Below are 21,879 nucleotides of genomic sequence, written 5' to 3'. Positions count from 1 at the left end.
GGATGCGTATAACGGCGTAGCTGTGATTCTCCTTGTGATAAGGAATATTAAGTTTTTAAATTTTCTTTCGAAATAGATGAAAAAATTTCATGTCCTTACATGTGCCGGATTCGTCTTGAAATCCTCTAACAGACAGGCGTAAAAAAATTATATGTTAAGTTGCAAAAAATTCAAGGTAACCTTGAAAAAACTTTAAAAAAAAAGAGTTGACCAGTAATTTTTCACTATCACGTTAAAGCTCTCTTGAAACCATGCAAAAGCTGATAAAAACATTTTCGATCGGAATGCTAATAACAAAGTAATCTCTACTGATCACGATCCGTGGTTCACCCTGTATATGTTTTTCGAATTATTGCACACGATAGTCACGTCGTGGTTATAGCGATTACTGAAATTTGAACTTCACCACAGAGGAACAAACGTACACAGAGTCCTGCGAAACCACAGCAGTACAAGTAGAAATGCATATTTATTTTGCGAAATATATAAAAATAAGAGTGAAATTTTGGATGTCTGCTTTTAAAAATCCAATGCTTGATTCGCTGGTCCATGCGTTTCATATTTATACTTTCTGCGTGACTATCATATATTATATGCATATTGTGACGTGATTTTCGACTCACTGTCACGAGACGACTCCTACTACCGATTCAGATAATGTAATTGCTTTCTGGTTCCTTTCGAGTCGCCACCCTGCTCAGAAGCTACGCTCTCGGATTGATTTGTACAGTTACGCCGATGCTCTCGGATGATTTGTTATTGTTCAGTCGAGGTCGAGATGCTCGAATCTGCCGTGGAGAGACAGTCTCGAGGTACCGAGTTGCCCGGTAGAGGAGAGGACCCGACGGAGACGTCTCTACGGACCGGCGGGGGTCCGGCTGAGGTACAGGCGCCCCGCTGGAGAGAGGCAAAGGGCTGTAGACCGGGCGGAGACATAGTTTTGGTAGGGTTAAGGGCAGAGGAGGAACATGCTGACCCGAGTTGAGGATGTGGTGCTCAGCTGTCGCCCGATGCCCTGGGGAAGCGGCCGTGGAGGATCTCCAGGAGTTACGTACCGATTCGTTAAGGAACGCTCTCGGTTTGGTTTAAAGGGACGACTCGAGGGAAAGGATGAGAGTTAGCGGCTATAAGGATCTCGACCAATCAGAATTATTAGTTCACGAATTTGACTATTGTCAAAGTCAGTCTGTCTCGGGACACCGATCGGGGTGCCTCGAGCTGCCTCGCGCTCCCGGGCTATTTGTTGATAGTTCCTCTAGCCGTGCTTTGCTTACGGTCTAGAAGGTTCTCGCTTGTGCAGTTCTCGCGTTGCTCTCGCAATATCCAGAAAATCCCACCAATTTTCTGCGTGTGTTCTGGAGATCCAGTGTTGTACTATAGTGCCCTCCTAAGTGTTCCCTAGATGCGATTCTCGGCCTTTGCGGATCAGCTGAACCCGCTCCGGTGAGGACTCCCATTTATTAATTCGTAAATGAATTTCGATTTTACAGCTGCGGTTCGGTCTGATACGTTCTCGATCAATTGATCTCTGTTTCCGGCACTATTTACCCGACGCTTCCTTCCACCCTACCTCAACCTAGCAGCCTGAGCGGCCGTTCATTTCCGTGACCGTTCGTTCCCGCTCTTGCATCAAATTACGTTTCTCGATTTTACGCATCCCGAAAAATCGAGAGAATCCGTTAAGCTACCGTCTCTTCTGATAGGTTCCGTCAGAGCTCTCGTTTTGCCGTAGTTGAGACTGCTCCACCCCAACTCCCAGGTCATACCAGCTTGCCAGTTCCCGGTGATACAAGAATTGGTTGACGTCCTCCTGGTTTATGGATGCATGGGTAAAGGGTGGACGGCCGAGGGTGACGTAGGTTAGTTCTCGGATTTTCGCTATCATTGTTGGGTCAAGAAAATACGTTACAATATATATGTATACATATATAATATATGCACAAGCTTTTAACCTATTACATAGTGCATCATACATCTTATTACTTTTACATAGATTTACTCGTACTTGTTATTTCATCTTACATACGTAAGTACTTGATGTGTACATACGTCACGCTAAATTTGTATATTTTATTTACAAAATTGTCTTGTCTCTAGTACAATGATAGTAGATAACGTTAATTGGTAATTTCATGTAAATTAAGTAAATAGCTTCCCTTCAAGTAGTATCTAAAAATGTCTATCTTTCAAATGTGCAAATGAATTCTCTCAATACTTGTATGAATTGGAATGCTCGTTTGAACTGAAATAATTGTTAACGGTCGCATCGAACAAAGCAATAGTAGTTAACAGTATCGATTCGATCGTGAAAAATGTTTTATCGTTAATTAGTTTTAAAAAAATTAGCGAGTGCGATGACCGTAGCGAGAAATACTTGAAATTGGATGTAAGTCTGAAAAATATATTACTTGATACAAAATTAATAGTTTTTTGAGATACTTGTTAGTTTCTATAACTCTTTTTCTGCATCACTGTAAATCTTATTCGATATTCAATCTGTCAGCCGTACTACGAATTGTATAATGCTACTAAGTAAGTATTGCCGAAAGTAGCCCTAAAGATTTCATATACGAACGTTAAATGCTCACGCGTATAAAAAAAAAAAATGAAATTTTGTCTTTTCCTCACGCGTCATATACCAAAGTACATGTCATTATTCAATATTAAAGTCACAAGCCAATTTATTGGTTTGAATATTTATCAAAAAAATCGAATCCAAGATTCACGACCACCACGATGCAAACATAACCTCAATCTGTGTTTCAACGTTTCTTTTATAGGAATATAAAGAGTACAGGGATGCTGAAAATATTATGCCTTTAGCAACCAGCGACTTTCGAAATCCCGTCTGCCAGGAGATGAGATCTCTCCGTGGCAGTATCCTGGAGGCAGGTTGCTTCGAGGAAGTTCAGACGTCGCCCGTTCAGGCAGTGGAGGCAGCGCCATACGGCAAAAGTTACAACGAACGTGGCAGCGTCGACAGTTCTGATACTTACGCGAGTTGTCAGACGCATCCGTTTCATTCGCAAGGCGACCTTACGGAAGAGGCCGACAGTAATTTGTACGTAAATCCTCTGGAAGGCACTGAGAAATGCAGCAGCAACTCAGACGAGGACGGCAGATTGCACGTGAAAAAGTCAACCTCGGGCGAGATGCAGCAACATAACGTAACCGACGACACATCGCCGAGTCTCGAATCTTTGAAGGATATCAATGCACCTAATGGCGGCAGTAGAGGCAGCCTCAACAATGCTTTGCCTAAACACAGAAAAACACGGGTCCAACAAGTACGTAGCACAATCAGTCATTAAATAAAAGCATATCATAACGCCTTAGAGGTTAGGTATCACCGTATAGAAAGTCAATGTAAAGTAGTCAATTCATTTTTTTAAATCTAACGAAAAATAATTATAGACCAGACGATGCATTGCCTTGAGCATTATTTTTCAGGAGCTTTCAGATGACTATTTCTCTTTTTTTTATATATTATCTGGATCTTATCTCCGATCGGAATCTTACACAAGGCTCGATTGAGCAATGATAAATATTGGCAGTTTCGTTAGAAATAAAAGGGATACCACGCGATTATGTTCTTTTCCTCGTTCTTGTAAGATGACATATTATGTCTTCAGCATGTCATTCTCTTTAAATAATAAACCCAAGGACTTCGACATGTCTTTTCGGCGTACCTGATAAAGTACTTCCAAAGATACTGTAATCTGCCCACAGGTTTGAGCATTGTGCACTACAAAGGATTTCTTGACTTGTTCGTACGCCTTTTGCTCCCACGGTAGGTAAAAAAAAAAGAAAGAAAAAAAAACCGTTTATTACCTAACCGGTGTCGATTCATTGTCAGCACACTTTTGAGTCGCAAGTTTCGATGCGAAGCTCTGACGACTCGGATCGGATCTGATTTTATTTTGCTGCTTGTGGCTTCGGCTTAAAAGTCTTTGCCGATGTTAGCTTGGTCGATCGACAAAGCCCATTTCATTACGATTGAAAGAGGACGAGACAAGATGGAACTAATGGAAAAGAGCCAGATAGAAAAAAAGATGTTCAAAAAATTAATTGCAAATCAAATCACAACACAGATACTTCCAAGAGTATCCATGAGCCTCTACGAAGCTTTTCCCAAAAGACTATTCATTTTATTCGGATCGCCGTATATATTGTTTATTACCCACGTCTGTATTAACGGCTGAATGGTTACAGAAAGTGGAAGCCGAATTGGCACGATGACAATAAACGTTATGCTCGGCTTTATAACCCAATATTAACAGACCCGAAATGCAAGGAATTACTAAGCAATCACGAATACTCCATTAGCCACTACGTACACAGCCATATATTCATTCACAAAACAGTCATAAAATGGGCCATAAGAAATTCGCATCGAATACCAGACACAAATCTTATACTATGTGTACTATAATACTTTCAACTGCTTACAACTCATTGTAGATTACCATACCCACGCTTTATGAAAAACTTTTTTTTTTATTGAATTTCAAAAAAAGAAAAAGGTCAACTTTTAATAATAATTATTATCCAAGGTCTCTGGATGAAGATGCTAATGAACAGAGTGATTGATGATTAAATATGTTTGCTATATGCATATGCGTATACAGGGTGTCCCATTTGAAACAGGACGGTTGAATATCTGTTTAAAGGGGGAAAGTCAGTGCAAATAGAATTTATGCTCCTACTATTTATGCTTCTATGTTTCGAGCATAAAGCCAATTTTTTTAAATGGCAACAACATTTTTGAACCCCTACATGCTGTGCGTCTCATCGAGACGAATTCAGCCATACTGTATTTAATGATTTTTTTCGTCGATTTTCTATGAAATATCACACGGAAATGGACCAAATGTGATTATCTCTATTGAAGCTTTCCTACATGTTGTATTTCACATATGGCACGTGTGTGATTTTGTAGGTGCAGGGCACACTCATTTCAGGAGATGTTCGATGTTGCCATCATTTTTAGCAAGGCACAACTCCAGCTGGCGTCGAAAAATTTCAATAACCGACCGAAGAATTTGAATGGCCTGAATGGAGATAGTCAGATTTTGTTCCGTTTCCGTGTGATATTTTATAGAAAATCGATGAAAAAAATCATAAAATAGGGTATGACTGAATTCGTCTCGATGAGACGCACAACTTGTAGGGGTTGAAAAATGTTGTTGCCATTTAAAAAAATTGGCTTTATGCTTGAAACATAGACGCATAAATAGTAGGAGCATAAATTCTATTTGCACTGACTTTCCCCCTTTGTACTCTACAACTTTCGTCTGACACATTTTGCTGTCTCGTTCTTCCTTAAACAGATATTCTACCGTCCTGTTTCAAATGGGACACCCTGTATATCAACACTCTATATGCATACCTTCCACGTATCATGAATTAATGATTTATCCTTTCTTCGTTATACTAATAATTATTAATAATCGCAGTAACATAATGACTGACTTATTGATTAATTTCAGAGCGGAAAACCCCGAGCCCAGTTCGTGAGCGAGCACAACGGCTCCACGAGCGGCACCGGTGCTTCAACGATGGTAAAGCAGGATTCTGCAACGGATAACAATAATGAATACGGCAGCGGGCGACCGTCGAACTTTACGCCAGTGAACAGCCTCGCGTCGGCTACTCGTATGATAAACCATCATCTGTTCGGAACTCTTAGCACTTCCAGACATTACACAGGTACTTTTCATTTTCTTTTTAAAATTATTTCTACCTTACCATAAGAGATCGGAGTCTCGTTAACCTAAAAATTGACGCGGGTCATTTGCGAAAAAGTGACGACGAATTTATTGAATTAATGCAATGTCGTAGGCACTACTGTTGGCAGTAAGCTGTCATTGTCAGCTGACTCGATAGACAGCGAGGCGATGCCTTTCATCGAAAGACAGCGTGTCTCCAAGTCCATCTTAAAGAAATCCGAAAGCAGCAATAATTACTATAGCAACGATCGAGATTCGGATACGGAAAAGCTCATATCCGATAATACATCAGCTACGAGTATGTGCGACAACGAGACTACGACCTGCAACGCCATTGGGAACAATAATGGCGGACGTACAAGACAGCCGGCCTCGCCTCTTTTATCGAGGCAGGTGCTAGAGACTTTATTTCGTACGAATAATAATGCAGATCGACATTACGCGACGAGTGAACACGGCGAAGGAAAGAATTGCGTTGCTAAATTGTCCAAGTCGATATTCGACGATGTACTCGAGGGTGGGTATTGATGATTCCCTATATTTTTTTTCAATACATGTATTTACGCATTGTATGTTTAAATACAGGGTTATGTTTTGGAATATTTTTTATGGGATTGTTTATAATTTTTTTTTAACAGTAGAAGAAAAGCACGCTCGGGACGAGGCTGTGACGGAAAATAAAAATAAGGAGTGCGAAGATCTGGCTGGACGAAAAACGAGGATGCGTACGAGCGACACGGGAAAAGATGGCGACGCTATGCTCATATGCTCTTTGCGCCCTTACAAGCTCGTGAAGAAGAACGTCGTGGTTGAGGATAAGAAGAAGATTACGGCTAGCAGTAAGTCGACGGTACACGGTAGCTCGACGTACAGGAGTACGGATTCAAATTGTCTTCCCCAGGACTATCGATTCTCTTCGTAGCGCAGGATTTGTTGTTATATTGGCTAGTGCTTACGAGATTTCGGAAGTGACGTTCCGACGGATCTTTGTTATATTTATTTTTAACCTACATGAGTCGATCTGGCGAGAGGTTGTAGATAGGAATTACTTCCGGAAGCTACTACGACTTTTATCGGACGTAATAACATCATCGCGGAACTTTACTGTAAATTGATTATAATACAAGGACAACAAAGGAGAAACAAACGCGGATCATTGGAGTGTCGTTAAATCAATTACAAGAAATGCATACGGCTTGTTCGTTAACCACCCTTCGTATCTCGTAAATCTAAATAAGCTACGCGTGAGATTTGAGCGAATTTAAAAAAAAAAGTCATTTCAAAAAGCTCGTACGGTCATTAGAAAAGGCTCGACCGAGTCTCTTTGATTCTTTTTAAATAATTGTTTTCCGGTCATTCGTATGAGCCTTGTTGGGCTTTTGAAGACCTATTAAAAGTTGTGTAACCAATTCAAAAAATCAGCATCGCTGACGTTTCTCTTGAAAGTGACAAGAAAAATTAAAGATCTCTATATATTTCTGTGAAATACGTTTCTACAATGCCGACCGAGTAGTGCGAAGTCGTAAAATGCACATGCGCGTAAAATCATGTCCCCCGCGAACATTAAAAGACGAAAGTAAATCGGTATTTTTTATCTGTAGCTCCTCCACGTAATTTGCTCGCTTACGCGTAAGGGACGATAGAACTTACAATTAGCGATCGCCGATTAACGCATTAAGGGATGATCGTGCAGGGGAAGCTGTTATAATTAACGTTTCACAATTAGTTGTAACAAAAGTTCCTGATTATATACAAAAGTTACTACATAGTCTCTTTATACATACGTGCATCACTGTTTACTTTGTTTCTGTATTTTTTTATTTATTTATTATCAGTCACTCTCATCATTTTCGCCTGCTTCAGAGATAATTTTTCATAACGTACAAAATTGATCTAGCTGTCAAAGTACGAATTACGCTTTTGTTTCCGCACAATACATATTCTGCATATGATTTTGTATCGTTAGTAAACGACGCGTTTAAAAAATAATTAAACGTACCCAAGCCTGCGCAATAATATTTCAAAATCGTTCGTTCCTTCTACTTATTTTCTAAGTTAATTTCTAGTAAATTCATTCGAAATTATCAGTGATCATTTAACACATTAATTTTATCCCGAAGGAGCAGTCAATGTTGCACGCATAAGGTATCACTGTAGTCACTTGATTGTATTTACGATGAAACGAAATTGTTATAAATATTTATTATTAGTGTCTGTGCAGGCGCGTATTTAAAAATAACGAATCAAATTACCCGCGTACATCGATATCTTGGATAACGCGATGCTTTGTCTCGAGCAATAAGAAGCACTGAATATGAATAATTAACCGGAGAACGTGTTGAAGAATTAGCCATGTATGATAATGATCTACCGCGAGTGTATATCATCGTTATCATAGTATCACATTTTCGTTCCAATTTCTTTTTTTCCACGCGAGATAGAATATTTAAATGGCTATGATTTATACAACGGTGAGAGTAAAAAGCTTGAGTACCGTTATTGAAGAATGAAATTCGGCTAGCCAATACGAGTCCTTAGAGTTCAATTAGAAATTTTTTTTCTTGAGGTTGAGCGATGTCGTGTATAATGTATGCTTCGATTGTTACTGTTAAAGCATATTGTGGATACACCCATAAGCATTGATTATACAGAACAAATACACTAAACATATATATATACACAGATATTGTCATTGTTCGAGATCAGTCTCGTTTCGAGGGGCCTTCCTTTTATGGATTTCAATATATAAGAGTTCCTTCGAATCTATTACTGATTTCGGATAATGATTGATACACAGAATACATAAAGTCACAGGCTAGGCAGAGTATCGAATTTTAGAGATAATCATTGGTCGTTTGTGTCACGTGTCTAGTATGTATATGAAATTCTTGAGATCGTTGTAAATATTGTAGAAAGGACTGATAAGAGTAATAAGAGTTTAGGAAATTGAAACAAAAGAAAAATAAAGAACGAAGAACGAGATGAAGGGAAGCAAGAAGGGTGAATGAAGGTAATTAAAAGAGTGAATTAAATATTCCGAGGAGGAAAAGAAAGAGAGAGATTTCGCGCCTCTGTAGACAGACATATCCAATTGTTGCTTTTCAATTGTTACATCGATTTTAATTATACGTAGGAAATTTATAGGAAAACGAAGAAAATGGACAAAAAGAGTAAAACAAAAAGACGAAAAGTGTTATTGTACTATAAGGAGAAGAACGAGTGATAATGTTGTTGACGAGAGAATAGGGCAAAGATAATAAATAAGAATGGGAGTGGTATCGATGCCGAAGCTCCGCGGGATGAAGAGAAAATATTATTAAAGCAAGAGGAAAAAAGAAACGAAAAAAAATGTTCCCAAAAGTACAGGGACCCCATTAAGATGAAACACAGGCAAAGACAAAGATTACTGTATGGTAATACAAAAAAATTCAAGATCATATCCACACGTATGTTCGAGTTTCGTCGAGGGACGAGGGTAATTCTTGATCGATAAATTTACATTGCTCATTTATTCCATTGTTTAAATTATAAGCGAATCGGTAAGACTTATGGAGGTATACAAAATATCTGACCCCCCCGCCCCCTACCCCACGAACACGTCCGCCCCTAACCTCTCACCGCCGAATAAAATTTGCCTCGAATAAAAAAAAATTGATTAATGATATAATTAATAATAAAAAAGGACTACAATTCTAATAAACTGCCACGATTATGTACTACTACTACTACATTATTATTCTATAGAAGTTGATGAAAAGATCGCGCGGAGCTCTCGATGATATATTAATGTATCAGTGTATATTAAAAAGGAAAAAAAAGATTAAGATCTGACGATCAATCATGAGCGAATGAAATAAAGAAAGAAAATATGTATATGCAAGACGATTACGTAATGTGTATTAGCCTGAACTCTTGTAAGGAAGAGTGATAAGGCTCGCGATAAGGGATAATATGTGGAATTTCTGTCAGGGCAATGGAATTAATATTAGATGATACTAGGTGAAAGCATAATACCGGTGAATATACTGGGTGTATATAAGAGTATGTACTCCCATGTTCATCCTGGCTTATGTATTCTGGCGGATTCTCAATAGTTTTATTTAAAAGAAAAGAAAGTGATCTTAATGTGTTCCTGGTCAATTGATGAGTTATTGGATTACTTATAAATTAATTCGTTGAATAATCTGAAGAAGGAGCAGCTGTTATCATTTTCAGTATAGGTGATTTCCAAACAAATCTTCCATTTGTGGGAGTAATAAGGATTTTATTTTATTTGTTCTTTGATAGGGATCTTGAGATCTTTTATAAATTCTCACAGAATACATTATTGTCGTTCGATAAGGAGTTATATTTATTTGATATGTAATTGAGATTCACTAAAGAAAATGGTGATTATGCTGCTCCTTTTATCTGTTAATTATTGATTTTGGACCTTGAACAGACACCGATTCTGTTGTTTATTAAGTACAAAATGGTTAACGTGTCACGCTTAGCTATGAGACACACGGGGCTGTAGTCAGGGAAAGCTTTGTTATTAATTAAATCATAATCAAACGTAGTTCGTTGCTTTATAAAGACGTACGTACGCAACATACGTTAGCTCATTTCAAATAAGAAAGATAAAGTATGTCACTAGGAGGTCTCAACGTGCCTAAATTATATGTAAATATAAGCAATTTTCTTTTTCTGCAATAATAAAAAATGAGTTCAAACATTACATGTATGTGTATATTAATATTACATACATTAGTCGATTTAGATGTGATGTTACTGTTATGACTGAATTGGTATGTTATCTGCGAACAATTATATTCTGATAGTGTGAATGTTACAAAGTGTTGTTGTTAAAATTTTTCTTAGTCTTCTATATAGGAGTAAATACCAGTCGGTGTGATACAGTCAGTGATATGGGTTAACCTATTTGTGTAGTCGAAAACTGGCAAAAGTCGTTCAGGTGAATTTGTCATCCAGTGTATCGTATACCAAGGGAGGACATGGATCATCTATAAAGTGAAAGACATTTTTTTATATAAATATCTTTATTATTCTTAAAGTGGACTTGAGTATATTGATTGATTGCGTCGTTTAAACTTCTTACAATTTGGTTCGATATGAGTTCCTTGAGTTGTACCTGAAAAGATAAAAAGGAAAATGAAGAACTTTTTCTGTTCATACAGTTCTGTCCTTATCAAATATGTTGGTAATTACTTACTGTCGCAAGGAGACTCAATATTTGTGGTAGACACTGATTCTTCTAGACTTGGCTCTGAGATTTCTTTACTTGAAATTTCTTCATTTATGTAACAGTTATCGACATTCCTTTTTGGCGACGGTAACGTCGCTCCTGAGAGACTGTGTACAGTATAACTGGAGTTATCACCGTCAAATGTAGAATTACAGAGACCCTCATCCTCGGATTCAGAGAAAATTTCACTGGATTCAATAACGTTGTCACAGGAGGCTACTGCCATGGATTCGGTCATGTCATATTTCTTTTCCGTGGGACCACTGATTACCTGTAGTAATACAAATGGATCATCGATACCCAGTTTATTGCAGAACTCCGTAGTCTGTTCGTTGATTTGCAAAGTCGCTGGTTCCACAAAACCCTTGGGAGCCTCAGGATTATATGGTTCAACAGTCTGTGTAAAATTTAGGGGGACTTCCAAATCACCATTGAACTTCTTCAAAACTTTCTGCTTTTCCTCTTCCGTTGGCGTATAGATCCATCGCCCACTACCATATTCCCCAGGCATATAATGTGTACCCGATTTGATACTTAACAAATGATTGCTCAAAAACAATATTGTCAGCCATTCCAGATCATAAGATATCTTGAGTGGGATATTTTCATCGTGCTGAATTTCAAGGACTTGTAGAAATTTACGTTTTGGAAGGCATTTATCTAGAGCCAGAAATTTGGTGACACGAGAGCCACCATCTTCAGGGATTAAAGCTGCAAATTTACAGTGCAAATGTGCTGCGAACCAATAAGCAGGATAGTGTTGCTCCAGAAGTTCCATATTTGGCTGACTACCAAGGCATTTACTTTCGATGTCACTTCTGTAATACAAAATCTATACTTACTATAATTGATCCTATTATATTATTAATTATATCATGAAATAGTTAAGGTACCTGAAAAATGGCTTCTTCCGCAACAAGGCTTTTTCATCTCCATATTTTGTTATGCCTCTTGGCCAATCATGTGATAAAAAAATATCAATTGAGCCAGTAAGCTGAAAAAGACGTTGATCCATTCATTTAGTATTATGGGCTAAGCTACATTCAAAACTAGAAAATTTATAGTTTTTATAAGAATAAATAATTCCTCACCTGTTTCAATCTGAATACGTCCAAATTTCTAACATGATAAACACTTCTAATTGTATCATTATTGTAAGGCGGTTTTTCGTAACGACCTTGCATCCAGTGCTGACTTTTAAAAATACCCGAAACCCCAGCAATTCTAATACCACCTATCGTAATAACACTGGCATATCCGAGATAGTAAATATTCGGAGCAACCCAACCACCATAAGGTAACTCTTGAAGATAATTAGATGCCTCATGATTACCACCAACAAAAATGGTCAATATAGGTGCAACTTTTTCACCGGAATAATATCTATAAACAAACGCATTATTACTTTGAGTACGCAACCAATCAACTCCAAATTATAAGCCATAAACCCTAACGTTAAAATCATATTAGGTTGTTTAAATTTCACAAATAAATTCTTTACGCTTACTTATAAAATGTACACATATCTTTGTACTTGTCAGGCACAGCCATACATTTCAGATCGGTTAAATTTCTCGTGGATTGAAAATCACCGCAGCAAATAAGTAAATCTATTTTCTTCCCATCTGCTTTTTGTACTTCGAGAAGAGAGTCATATATAATTTCCAATTCCCCATGGGCACAACCTTCAACAGCAATTCTCATAATTATTAATTTACTTGTACACAGTATTTACAATTGCACTATAAACAAACAGTTACACTGTCTTTTTATAGGTTATGTGTCTCACAGTTCACAAACCTAAAGACTAGAGCACAGACCACTTATTGGAGACTCGGTACTTCCGTGCTATAGACTGTTAGCACAAGCAGCAACGCCATCTGATCGGTAGGTTGTATAAGTATTCTATGCTTTATTACAGCCTATTGGAGTGTCAACCCCCTGGTCCCGTATAAAAGCGTCTTCCTCGCTCCTAGCGACGGTTTCCTATAAGACCCTCTAACTCATTCTTAGCGGTGGCTCTCCGTGTTTCTCTAGCTTGTATAGGAGCGTCTCGCTCATGCGCTCGCACCCTGCCAATAAAAGCGTGTCGCTTGGATTCACAGTTCTACCGACGCAACTTCCTTGCCGGTGGCTGGAATGGCTGAGTTATTGGTGGAAGCGGGTGAGCTCATTGTTTTGAGCGACATGCTTTTATCTGCGCTACAGGGAGTTGCTGCGCTATCAAATAACAACGAGTGAGAGGGTCTCTTAAAGGGAACCGACGCTAGGAGTGAGAGGGACGCTCTTATACGAGACTGCTCCGACTTGTGACAGAAATGGTGTCCCGAGCCATGGGAAAGATTACCCCCTCTACGCCCTGACCGCCCAACTCTTGCTTCGACTGATAGCCTGTTTGGTGCAACGTCCTTGACGGTAGCTAAGGTTTGGTGAAAGCCAGAGAGCCCATTGGTTTGAGTGAAACACTCTTATATTTAGGGTGCCAGCACGTGAGCAAGACGCTCCTATACGAGCTAGAGAAACTCGGAGAGCCACCACTAAGAACGAGTGAGAGAGTCTTGATAGGAAACCGTCGCTAGAAGCGAGGAAGACGCTCTTATACGGGACTGCTCCAACTCGTGACATAAATGGCGTCCAGAGCGAGGGGAAAAAGCTACCCCCACAATGCTCCGACTTGGCTTGCTTCTAGGCTGCTTGCCGCCCCCACTCTCACTTCGCCACTGTTCCCCTAACTACTCTCTGAGACACCATTAATGCCGCTCACTGTACAACATTTGGCAATCCATGACGTCATCAAAGTTACTAGGCACTGCTACAGTGCTCTGCAAGCCTATAACGGAACGAAGAAACAGTGCTGCCAGTACTGAAAGCTTATATCGGAACACGCCGTAACTAGAAGGGCTGTAGGCACGCAGTAGCGACGGCTCCATCTGTAATCTACTGTAGTTTCCTTTCTCTATATATATATACTAGTCTTGTTTCGGCGGGTGACGCACTTCCGTTCCTTTTATATTGTGGCTGGAGGTGACCGCGTAGTGGCGACCGTTTCTCCAAGAAGAAATCTAATTTCATCGGGTTAATTTCGTACAGATATTAAACTAAAGCAGTCACAATGCCTCCCAAGTTTGACCCGAATGAAGTCAAGAAAGGTATTTTGACGTTACCGTGTAATTTACGGTAGAAATTAAAAGTTCTATTGCATCGACTTGACAGTGTATCATGCTTTTCGTATTTCTACAAACAATATTGTATTTACAGTGTTCTTGAGATGCGTCGGTGGTGAAGTCGGAGCAACCTCGTCTCTTGCTCCAAAAATTGGTCCCCTCGGTTTGGTAAGTTTCATACATATTGTGAATATTTCAGTGTTGAAGATGCTATCACAATACTGTTTGGTTGGTACCATGTGGCTTTGTCTAATTCATTTATGAATGATCTTTTGTTTAGTCTCCCAAAAAAGTTGGTGACGACATTGCCAAAGCTACGAGTGACTGGAAGGGTCTTAAAATCACTGTGCAGTTGGTGATTCAAAATCGTCAGGCTACCATTTCAGTTGTGCCCTCTGCAGCTTCGCTGATCATAAAAGCCCTGAAGGAACCACCTAGGGACCGCAAGAAGCAGAAGAATATCAAACACTCTGGAAACTTGAGTTTTGATGACATTATTACCATTGCACGGTCCATGAGGCCAAGATCAATGTCACGTCAGTTGAGTGGTACAGTGAAAGAAATATTGGGTACCTGTCAGTCAGTTGGATGCACAGTTGATGGATCAGACCCTCATGATTTGATTAACGAAATAAACGCTGGAAATTTGGAAGTTCCAGAAGAATGATGGTGGGTATCAGAGCCCTTTGCTTACTCTTTTCTGTATTACCGTGTCAGTGGTATGAAAGTTACTCGCTTAGAATACATATTGACTGATGTAGCCTTTGCGAAAATGAAAATATTTTATGAAATTTTTATTCCTTTGGCTGTAATATGACGTTTAGAGTGTCTATAATGAGAAGTGTGAGTTCCGGGCTCTTGGTAGGGGTTGGCATCCCATCCACCCTAATGATATTGATCGTAATTGTAACCAAGCAATTCGATTGTATTCATTTGGGCACTAGTAGCCGTTGGGGAGACAACCCCAATAAAAAATCATGTAATAATTCCATGAAAAAGAAAAAAAAACGTTACAAATATCTATGTTACGTTCAGTTTCCTGTAATATATTTTTTCTTGTTTCAGACACTGTAAAGCGGTGACAATAAAAAGAAAATGAAAAACTCATTATATGTATTATATGTTGAACTTCCACACTATGTTAATTCCCTTATATTTTATAATATACAAAATATTTCCATGAAACAGGAAATATTTTATAATAGAAAAGAGTAATTGGATTTAATGATATCTTGATTTTTCTTTAAAAATATATTGATAGCATATAACAGCATTACTAGATACATAGTCGAGTCATAATTTGTGACAATATCGGTAATAAAAATAAAGCTTAGACCAAGAACTCTAATTATAAAAATTGAATCGACCAATTAAGTATATACAACTTGTGATGCTTTATTAGTCATTGACTTATATTTTCAAATATGCTTTTTTATTGTTTTTTTTTGATACAACAGTTACATGGACTACTTAGTCTTATGATAAATATGAAAGGGGATTCGATAGTGAATAACCAAAGAGAAAGCTAAACTTATTTACACTTGACGATAGTGCCATTTTTTTTTGTTATATAAATTATATCTAGGCATTAAGATTGCAGTGTTGACAAAGTTAATCCGTGACGATAAAATTCAATTAATAGAATCATAAACGTCCAACTGACTTTAGCAAAGTGTCGCGCGATTCATCTGTCCCAGAGTATAGAAATGTCAATGGCAAACACGTCCTCTGCTATGGTTGTATTACTTAAAAACGATTGGCAATTTACACGAGCTAGTCCCAGACGACTGGGATTTGCACATTTTGTATAACCATATTCAAATCAATTCATCTAACAAAACAGTCAATAATGATACGCGAGAAAATTTTTAATTCGACACGCGAGAATCCCGTTATTTAGTTTCCTTTTATTCAATCCGTACGCACTCTCGTTTTCTTCGCGTACTTGTACTTATCAACACGGTTAATTAGTTCATTGCGCAAGCTGGGAAGGAAACGGGACCAGTCATTGCGGCGGGATCGGGTCCCTAGTAACGTGGAGAGACGAAGGGGATTTGGATTACATTATAGATTTTTTATTTGCTCAAGCCTTATCTCTTGCGATCATTTGACCCGCTGCGGTTCGAACGTGAACGTCTACCGCGACTGCCGCTGCGCGAGCGTCTGGATCTGAAACAGTGTAAATGCGTATTCTGTAGCAAAAAGCCGAAGCAATGACGCGAAATAATAAAGAAACTCGAAAGATAGTCAGTACAAAAAATGTAAAAAAACCGCTTCCCGAGTATGATCAAGGAGTAACGACAAAAAGGAGTGAACTCAAAGGAGGCTCAACTTTCTGCCAAAACCCTCAGCTCGGCCTTTAAATGTCATCATGTGTTAATTATCCTTGTGACGTGTATAATGATAAAAAATGACAGTTTAAAATCGCAAAAAAATAATTACCTTTTGCCACGACTGCGACTCCTGGACCGAGATCTCCTCCTGTCCCGGTCCCTATCTCTGTCTCTGTCTCTACGATCACGGTCACGGTCACGGTCACGATCGCGATCGCGATCACGATCTCTCTCCCTGTATCCAAGCCCACCTCGATTTCTGTCAGACCTGTCGCGATCCCTGTCCCGGTCTTCCCTGTCCCTGTCCCTGTCCCGCTGTCTGTCCCTATCCATCATCGTCTCGCGTTTCTCCTTACGCCTGTCCTCAACAGTCTTCTCCAGTTCCGCGAGCTTCTCCCTGATCTTGATGAAACCCAGATGAAGCTTTCCACCAAAATGATCAGCAAGCCGTCTGTCATTGTCATGAATGCCAAGGTACGCGCTGCAGACCTCGCAGACGCGCAGCTTCTGCTGTTGGTAACTCGAAGCCGGCATACTGTTGCGATACTCTTGCTCAGCCTCGTTCTTTTTCTTTCTCAGCTCGTCGATCTCGCCCATCAGCTTCATGGACTCCTCGACAAAGCCTTCCTCGCCGAGCTGCTCGGCCTTGGCCAGCTTCTTGCCAATCTCCTCGGCGAGCACATGCACGTTATTCGCTTTGGCAGCAACCTCAGCGCTGAGCTCCTCCTGCGTTTCTGCAAGGCGCTGCTTTGCCTGCTCAGTGCGACGGTCGCAGTCGGCAATAAAATTCTGTAGATGCTCCATCGCCTAGAAATAAATTTCATAGATTTTGAATGAACGTTCACGTGAACCTGATTAACAGACAAGTCTCAAACAATGAATCTATACTCACGTCTATGTCGTAAAAGTGGTCCTTCTTCTTCTGAGCAGCCTCGTAGTCAGCCCGGAGGGCCAAATCGTGAATCTGGGGGCATTCTCCCAGGTCCATGCGCTGCGATTCACAAATTACCCAAAATTAGACGACCCCCTTGACGATACATACCACCTTACCACTCCTAAAGTACGAGAGCGTCCACCCGGGATATATCACAATCAATGTAGAATGTCATATGACAAGTACAAAGTCCTTGTCAGCGGCACGAGATAACAAACATTACTATCGACATTGTATTCTATGAAAGGTTATAAAGTCGGTTGGACCGAGGATCGATCGTAGGAGTTCAGAGCCTAGACCTTTTTCATAATCTCTCCAATGATTACTTAAAAAGAAAACAAGAATACATACATTGACCAATACTTAATTTTTTCTTTTTTTCTCAAAGCAATTAGATAATACTTAAAGATGACTTTTAGATGGACTTACAAAATGACAATTTGGTTATTCTTCCTGATGGGAACTCTGCTAGACACGCTATAAGAAATGCATTACACGAAGAGAGCTGGTGGTTGGTTGTTCTGGTTAATTTTTTTTTTTTTTTTTTGGGTAGAGTAACGTAATAATGTCTATAGATAGATATTTTGTTGATTTCACTTACAGAGCGGCAACACCTCTCCGCCTGACGCGACAATGCGATGACAACGATGCTACAATCAGCACACACCTTAAGTTTACATGTTCAATTTCTATGAGACAACTTACAGCATAAGATTTCATTACACTATTGCGTATCGGACACAGTGTTCTCGATACGGGTAATGTTTTGTATTATCTAGAAATCGAGTTTTAATACGTACATCCGAACGGTGAGGTATTTTTTGTGTAACAGCACTGGCGCGTCGTGCAATTCCGCCTAATATTGTCTCCCCATTTCTGCCACTCTTTCTTTCTTTCTCTCTCATACACACACTCACTCGCTCTTGACAGTGCACCAATGGCTTCCCTCGTAATTGCCAAAAAGAAATTGCAGGACTCAAGTTAACCGAAATTAATGAAAACAGGGTGGTCAATAATTTTGAAAGACAGACAACTTCTCTAGGATATCCGCGACCTTACCCTGGATGATCACTCGATTCACGAGACTTCATGAAACGAATACAGATTGATCTGGGATGCATGCAGATCGTGTACCAAGAGCGTAGCCAATAAGTAGACAGCGCTCCCTGAGATTTATGAAAAAACAAAAGAATGGATTGCTATAAAATGATCAGTGATAAAGGAAAATGTTAGACTTGAGAACAACACATTTTTAACAAGGATCGATTAAATTTCTCATGTGGAAAAAACAAAATAAGATACAGTTTTGGCAATTGACGAGTCTAAAGATATTACTTACAGATCAGCGACTGATTTTTCTCTCACTCACTCTCTCTTTTTCTCTGTCTATCACTCACATTCGCTCGTTCACTTTCTCTCTCTCTCCCCCTGTATCCATAATACGTAACATCCTTCCCATGAGGGAAACTACTGTTTTCACACATACTCACGGGAAATTTAGTCCTATCTCCATGATCGGCGAAATTAGCGATAAGCGACAGTAAAGAGATCGTCTGCATGAAACATCATGACGCTACTCACCAAAAGCGCGCTAGAACAGGCCTCTTGGGGTCTGGGAAAATAAATTTTCTAGCTTCGGGCGCTCAGCCTCACCAACCGCCACCATATACCGCGGCGGGTAGAGCGACTGAGGCGAGTTCCATCGGTTTTCACAATAAAAATATAAATCACCTAGTGTTTTAATTACTTTTATAATAGATCAATGGTAGATGTGTTGTAATACGTACGTCGTTTTTGATTTCAGTACTTACAGTAACGCGCGTGTGTCATTGAACAAGTACAACGGACAATACAATTGGACAATATTCGCAACGATATTGTACATTGGTTCGGTATTGCTTTTTTCAGACTCTCTGGAAATAGAACTGGAACTGTAGTCGCATCGGGATATTTGTAATTAGTATATTCGCGTGTTTATAGTCATTTCGTAGGACGAGATAAATGGAAAATTCAAGAGTATACGCGTTCACTGTGACACATATGTTATTAATAACCATTACTGATGAGCCTAATTGTTAATGTCAATTAGCAAATATCCTCTAGATAAGGTACGTTCCTTAAATTATATATGCATCTTGCACTGTGAAAACACCTGTTACTGCCTGCATTACATTCAATGGTTAAAAAAAAAACCTTAAGACGGTGCTCTGAGTCAATGTTTTATAAAATGCTTATACTTTGCATAGAAGAACACAAGAACGACACATGTGAGATGTTAATTCTTTATAAAAGATCACTTTATCTATCCTTCCGATGTCTGTATTATGAGATATCCAATATTTTTTATGCAATTCTCTTTCTTTTTATGAAGTAAATAGCAACTATCTGTGATGAATCGGCATGAGACACTATTGACGCAAACCCTGACAATTGTTTTTAATAACGCGATCAAAGGAAACTGATGCACCTAGTTACATGGCCACTTTTCACTGGTAATTCCTCTAACACGTAATCATCAACTAGCATATAAGGTCTTATAATGTTGCAATATAGATCAAGAAAGTGCAAATATGTCAAAGAGCAAACCAAAATTAATAGTTGATTGAATTTCAATGTAAAATGGAATTTACAAGTACACTGATATCTCTGTACAAGTTAAGTGTTTGCTAGTACAATTATTCTGACTCCTACAGTATGTATAAACAATAATTATGAAATTCTTATCTGATGAGGGGGAAACTGTTTCACAAATTGCAAGCGACCATGCAACCAGGCGCATGTAGTATAATTAATAACGATCAAACTGATATATGTACTCATATCAAGGAATTAAATAGCAACATTATGGCACGTCCAATCAGACGACACGCACACAATATTCGAATAGTGCTACACCAGTGCCCAGGGTGCGTCATTCTTGTTAAAAATGGAAACTCGCGTTTACGGTATACTCACTGTCGATGAAAGTATCTCATGTGGACAGCACGCCAGCAGGAAGCTCTTGCAGACCTTCGGGTCGGAGTATTTCACTTGAAATTTGTTATTCTCACCTAAAAGTCAATTAAAAAATGCATTGTCAGCTATGTAAAAAAAATGCATCCTACACGACAGGGGTAACGCGGTCGATATGACCGCTTTGGGTCACCATCTTGTTATGCTATGAAACGAAGCATTTCGCTACGAGCATACACCTCGTATGAAACTAATGACAGATTACAATAATATTCACTCACCATTTCGTCCTGTGCCCATCAGCTGGTCGAGCATAGCTCGCATTTGGTCGTGGGCCGTCATTTTCGCTTGAGGAGACTCCGCCAAGTGGTGAAGCTTTTCCACACGGAGCGAACAGCCTATTGTCCTAGTAGTCTCGATTGTGCTGCCACCATTTACAGTGGCGGATAGACGTACTAATTCATTATAATGTCAACCGCGCCACGTATATGACGTACACTGGAGGTTATACTCGGAAACTGACTGCAATTATTCATATCCATTGTTATTTCTCTTTTGTGCACCAACAAACAAGAACGACGTTGCCATAGTACTCGATGAGAATATCGGAATGCACTCCAAACGATATAATGACCAAATATATGTTTATATATATAAATGTCACATCCGGTTTAGTTTATCATTACTTCCGGCATTGAAAAAGTCTGCAAATTTGTAGATGATTAATATTCTTTCTTGATTCCACAATCGCTCTGACAATGAGGAAAAATACTCCAAATAATAAGTTAATCCAACCGCTTAATCAGTCTTGTTCAAGAAACAGTTAGGGTGAAATATCTTTTTGAATATCCATAAATATCGTACGCAAGTGAGTTAACTGCATCTAAGGGATCACGATGAACGTCTCGATTATCAAAAGTATAGATAGGAAACTGTTTACGTCATTTGCGTTGCGTTTCAGTACAAAATTAATATAATTCACAGAGAAAACGTACCACTCTGGAATATCTCGACTCAATTGTACGCACAATACTAGCTCTTGTGAACAGAACAAAGTATAGTAAAACTTGTAAACGACTGTAACGCTTGACAAACATGACCTTTCTGTACATAAAAAAAAAGCTTCATGAAAACGAATACGTAACACGTACAAAGCAGCAATTGAAACAAACAAAGCCATAAGAGACTCGTATTGTGTATTCAGGACTTCATTGTCAAGTGAAGAAGAAAAAAATAAATAACCTAACAAGTGCAGCGTGAATTATGTAACTCTATTACAATCTTAATAGTAGCAAAGAGTGAAAGCTTGATAAAAACTTATTATCAAAATAGGGTAATAGTGAGCATCCTCAATCAAATGAGACCGTCTCCATGTACATTCTTTATTGATAATATGAAAATGTGATCCAAATTTTAAGTTTTTCTCTTTCTCCCATTTACGACAAAGAAACGCCTCGCAAATGACGAACATTATTTATTCTCTTCATTATCCACCACGTTCTCTTTTCACTTCTATATAATA

The 21,879-nt window shown here is 39.0% G+C and overlaps 4 protein-coding genes across 15 annotated transcripts in view; 2 read left to right on the top strand and 2 right to left on the bottom strand.

Moving 5' to 3' along the window:
- The window catches only part of LOC107267772 (potassium voltage-gated channel protein Shab), a 34,070-nt gene extending 23,624 nt beyond the window's left edge, over positions 1-10,446 (top strand). For 6 of the 7 annotated variants that reach the window (XM_015739835.2, XM_015739836.2, XM_015739833.2 and 3 more), the window contains 4 exons: positions 2,781-3,287; positions 5,490-5,709; positions 5,842-6,246; positions 6,368-10,446. In XM_015739835.2, coding sequence (XP_015595321.1) covers positions 2,781-3,287; positions 5,490-5,709; positions 5,842-6,246; positions 6,368-6,651 — 1,416 coding nt within the window. In that variant the 3' untranslated portion in view covers positions 6,652-10,446. The remainder of the gene's footprint in view (positions 1-2,780; positions 3,288-5,489; positions 5,710-5,841; positions 6,247-6,367) is intronic. The other variant, XM_015739834.2, reaches the window with a different exon arrangement.
- On the bottom strand, positions 10,436-13,216 carry LOC107267774 (lariat debranching enzyme). Of its 2 annotated transcripts, XM_015739844.2 has the most exons (7): positions 12,775-13,216; positions 12,482-12,659; positions 12,066-12,357; positions 11,868-11,968; positions 10,942-11,792; positions 10,828-10,860; positions 10,436-10,732 (listed from the first exon to the last, which is right to left on the bottom strand). In XM_015739844.2, exons 2-7 carry the CDS (start codon positions 12,523-12,525, stop codon positions 10,680-10,682), a joined length of 1,374 nt encoding a protein of 457 aa, XP_015595330.1. In that variant the 5' UTR covers positions 12,526-12,659; positions 12,775-13,216; the 3' UTR covers positions 10,436-10,679. The 2 variants fall into 2 exon arrangements, with proteins under 2 accessions (XP_015595330.1, XP_015595329.1); XM_015739843.2 differs by having other exon boundaries at positions 12,482-13,216.
- Positions 13,217-13,962: 746 nt separating this feature from the next.
- LOC107267841 (60S ribosomal protein L12) lies at positions 13,963-15,245 on the top strand. Its single transcript, XM_015739995.2, has 4 exons — positions 13,963-14,123; positions 14,233-14,306; positions 14,419-14,807; positions 15,204-15,245. Exons 1-3 carry the CDS (start codon positions 14,087-14,089, stop codon positions 14,803-14,805), a joined length of 498 nt encoding a protein of 165 aa, XP_015595481.1. The 5' UTR covers positions 13,963-14,086; the 3' UTR covers positions 14,806-14,807; positions 15,204-15,245.
- A 303-nt stretch (positions 15,246-15,548) lies between these two features.
- Positions 15,549-20,796, bottom strand: LOC107267840 (putative RNA-binding protein Luc7-like 2). 5 transcript variants are annotated; one of them, XM_025085106.1, is made up of 6 exons: positions 20,639-20,664; positions 20,361-20,455; positions 19,217-19,318; positions 17,364-17,462; positions 16,581-17,278; positions 15,549-16,307 (listed from the first exon to the last, which is right to left on the bottom strand). In XM_025085106.1, the coding sequence occupies exons 4-6, from the start codon at positions 17,457-17,459 to the stop codon at positions 16,229-16,231; spliced, it is 873 nt and encodes a 290-aa protein (XP_024940874.1). In that variant the 5' UTR covers positions 17,460-17,462; positions 19,217-19,318; positions 20,361-20,455; positions 20,639-20,664; the 3' UTR covers positions 15,549-16,228. The 5 variants fall into 5 exon arrangements, with proteins under 5 accessions (XP_024940874.1, XP_024940873.1, XP_015595478.1 ...); XM_025085105.1 differs by having other exon boundaries at positions 17,364-19,136; positions 20,639-20,663; XM_015739992.2 differs by lacking the exon at positions 19,217-19,318 and having other exon boundaries at positions 20,639-20,796.
- Positions 20,797-21,879: the final 1,083 nt, after the last annotated feature.

The sequence above is a fragment of the Cephus cinctus genome, unplaced genomic scaffold, assembly GCF_000341935.2.
Source record: "Cephus cinctus unplaced genomic scaffold, Ccin1 Ccin1_scaffold0457, whole genome shotgun sequence".
Lineage (NCBI taxonomy): Eukaryota > Metazoa > Arthropoda > Insecta > Hymenoptera > Cephidae > Cephus > Cephus cinctus.
This window is presented reverse-complemented; position numbering and strand designations above follow the sequence as displayed.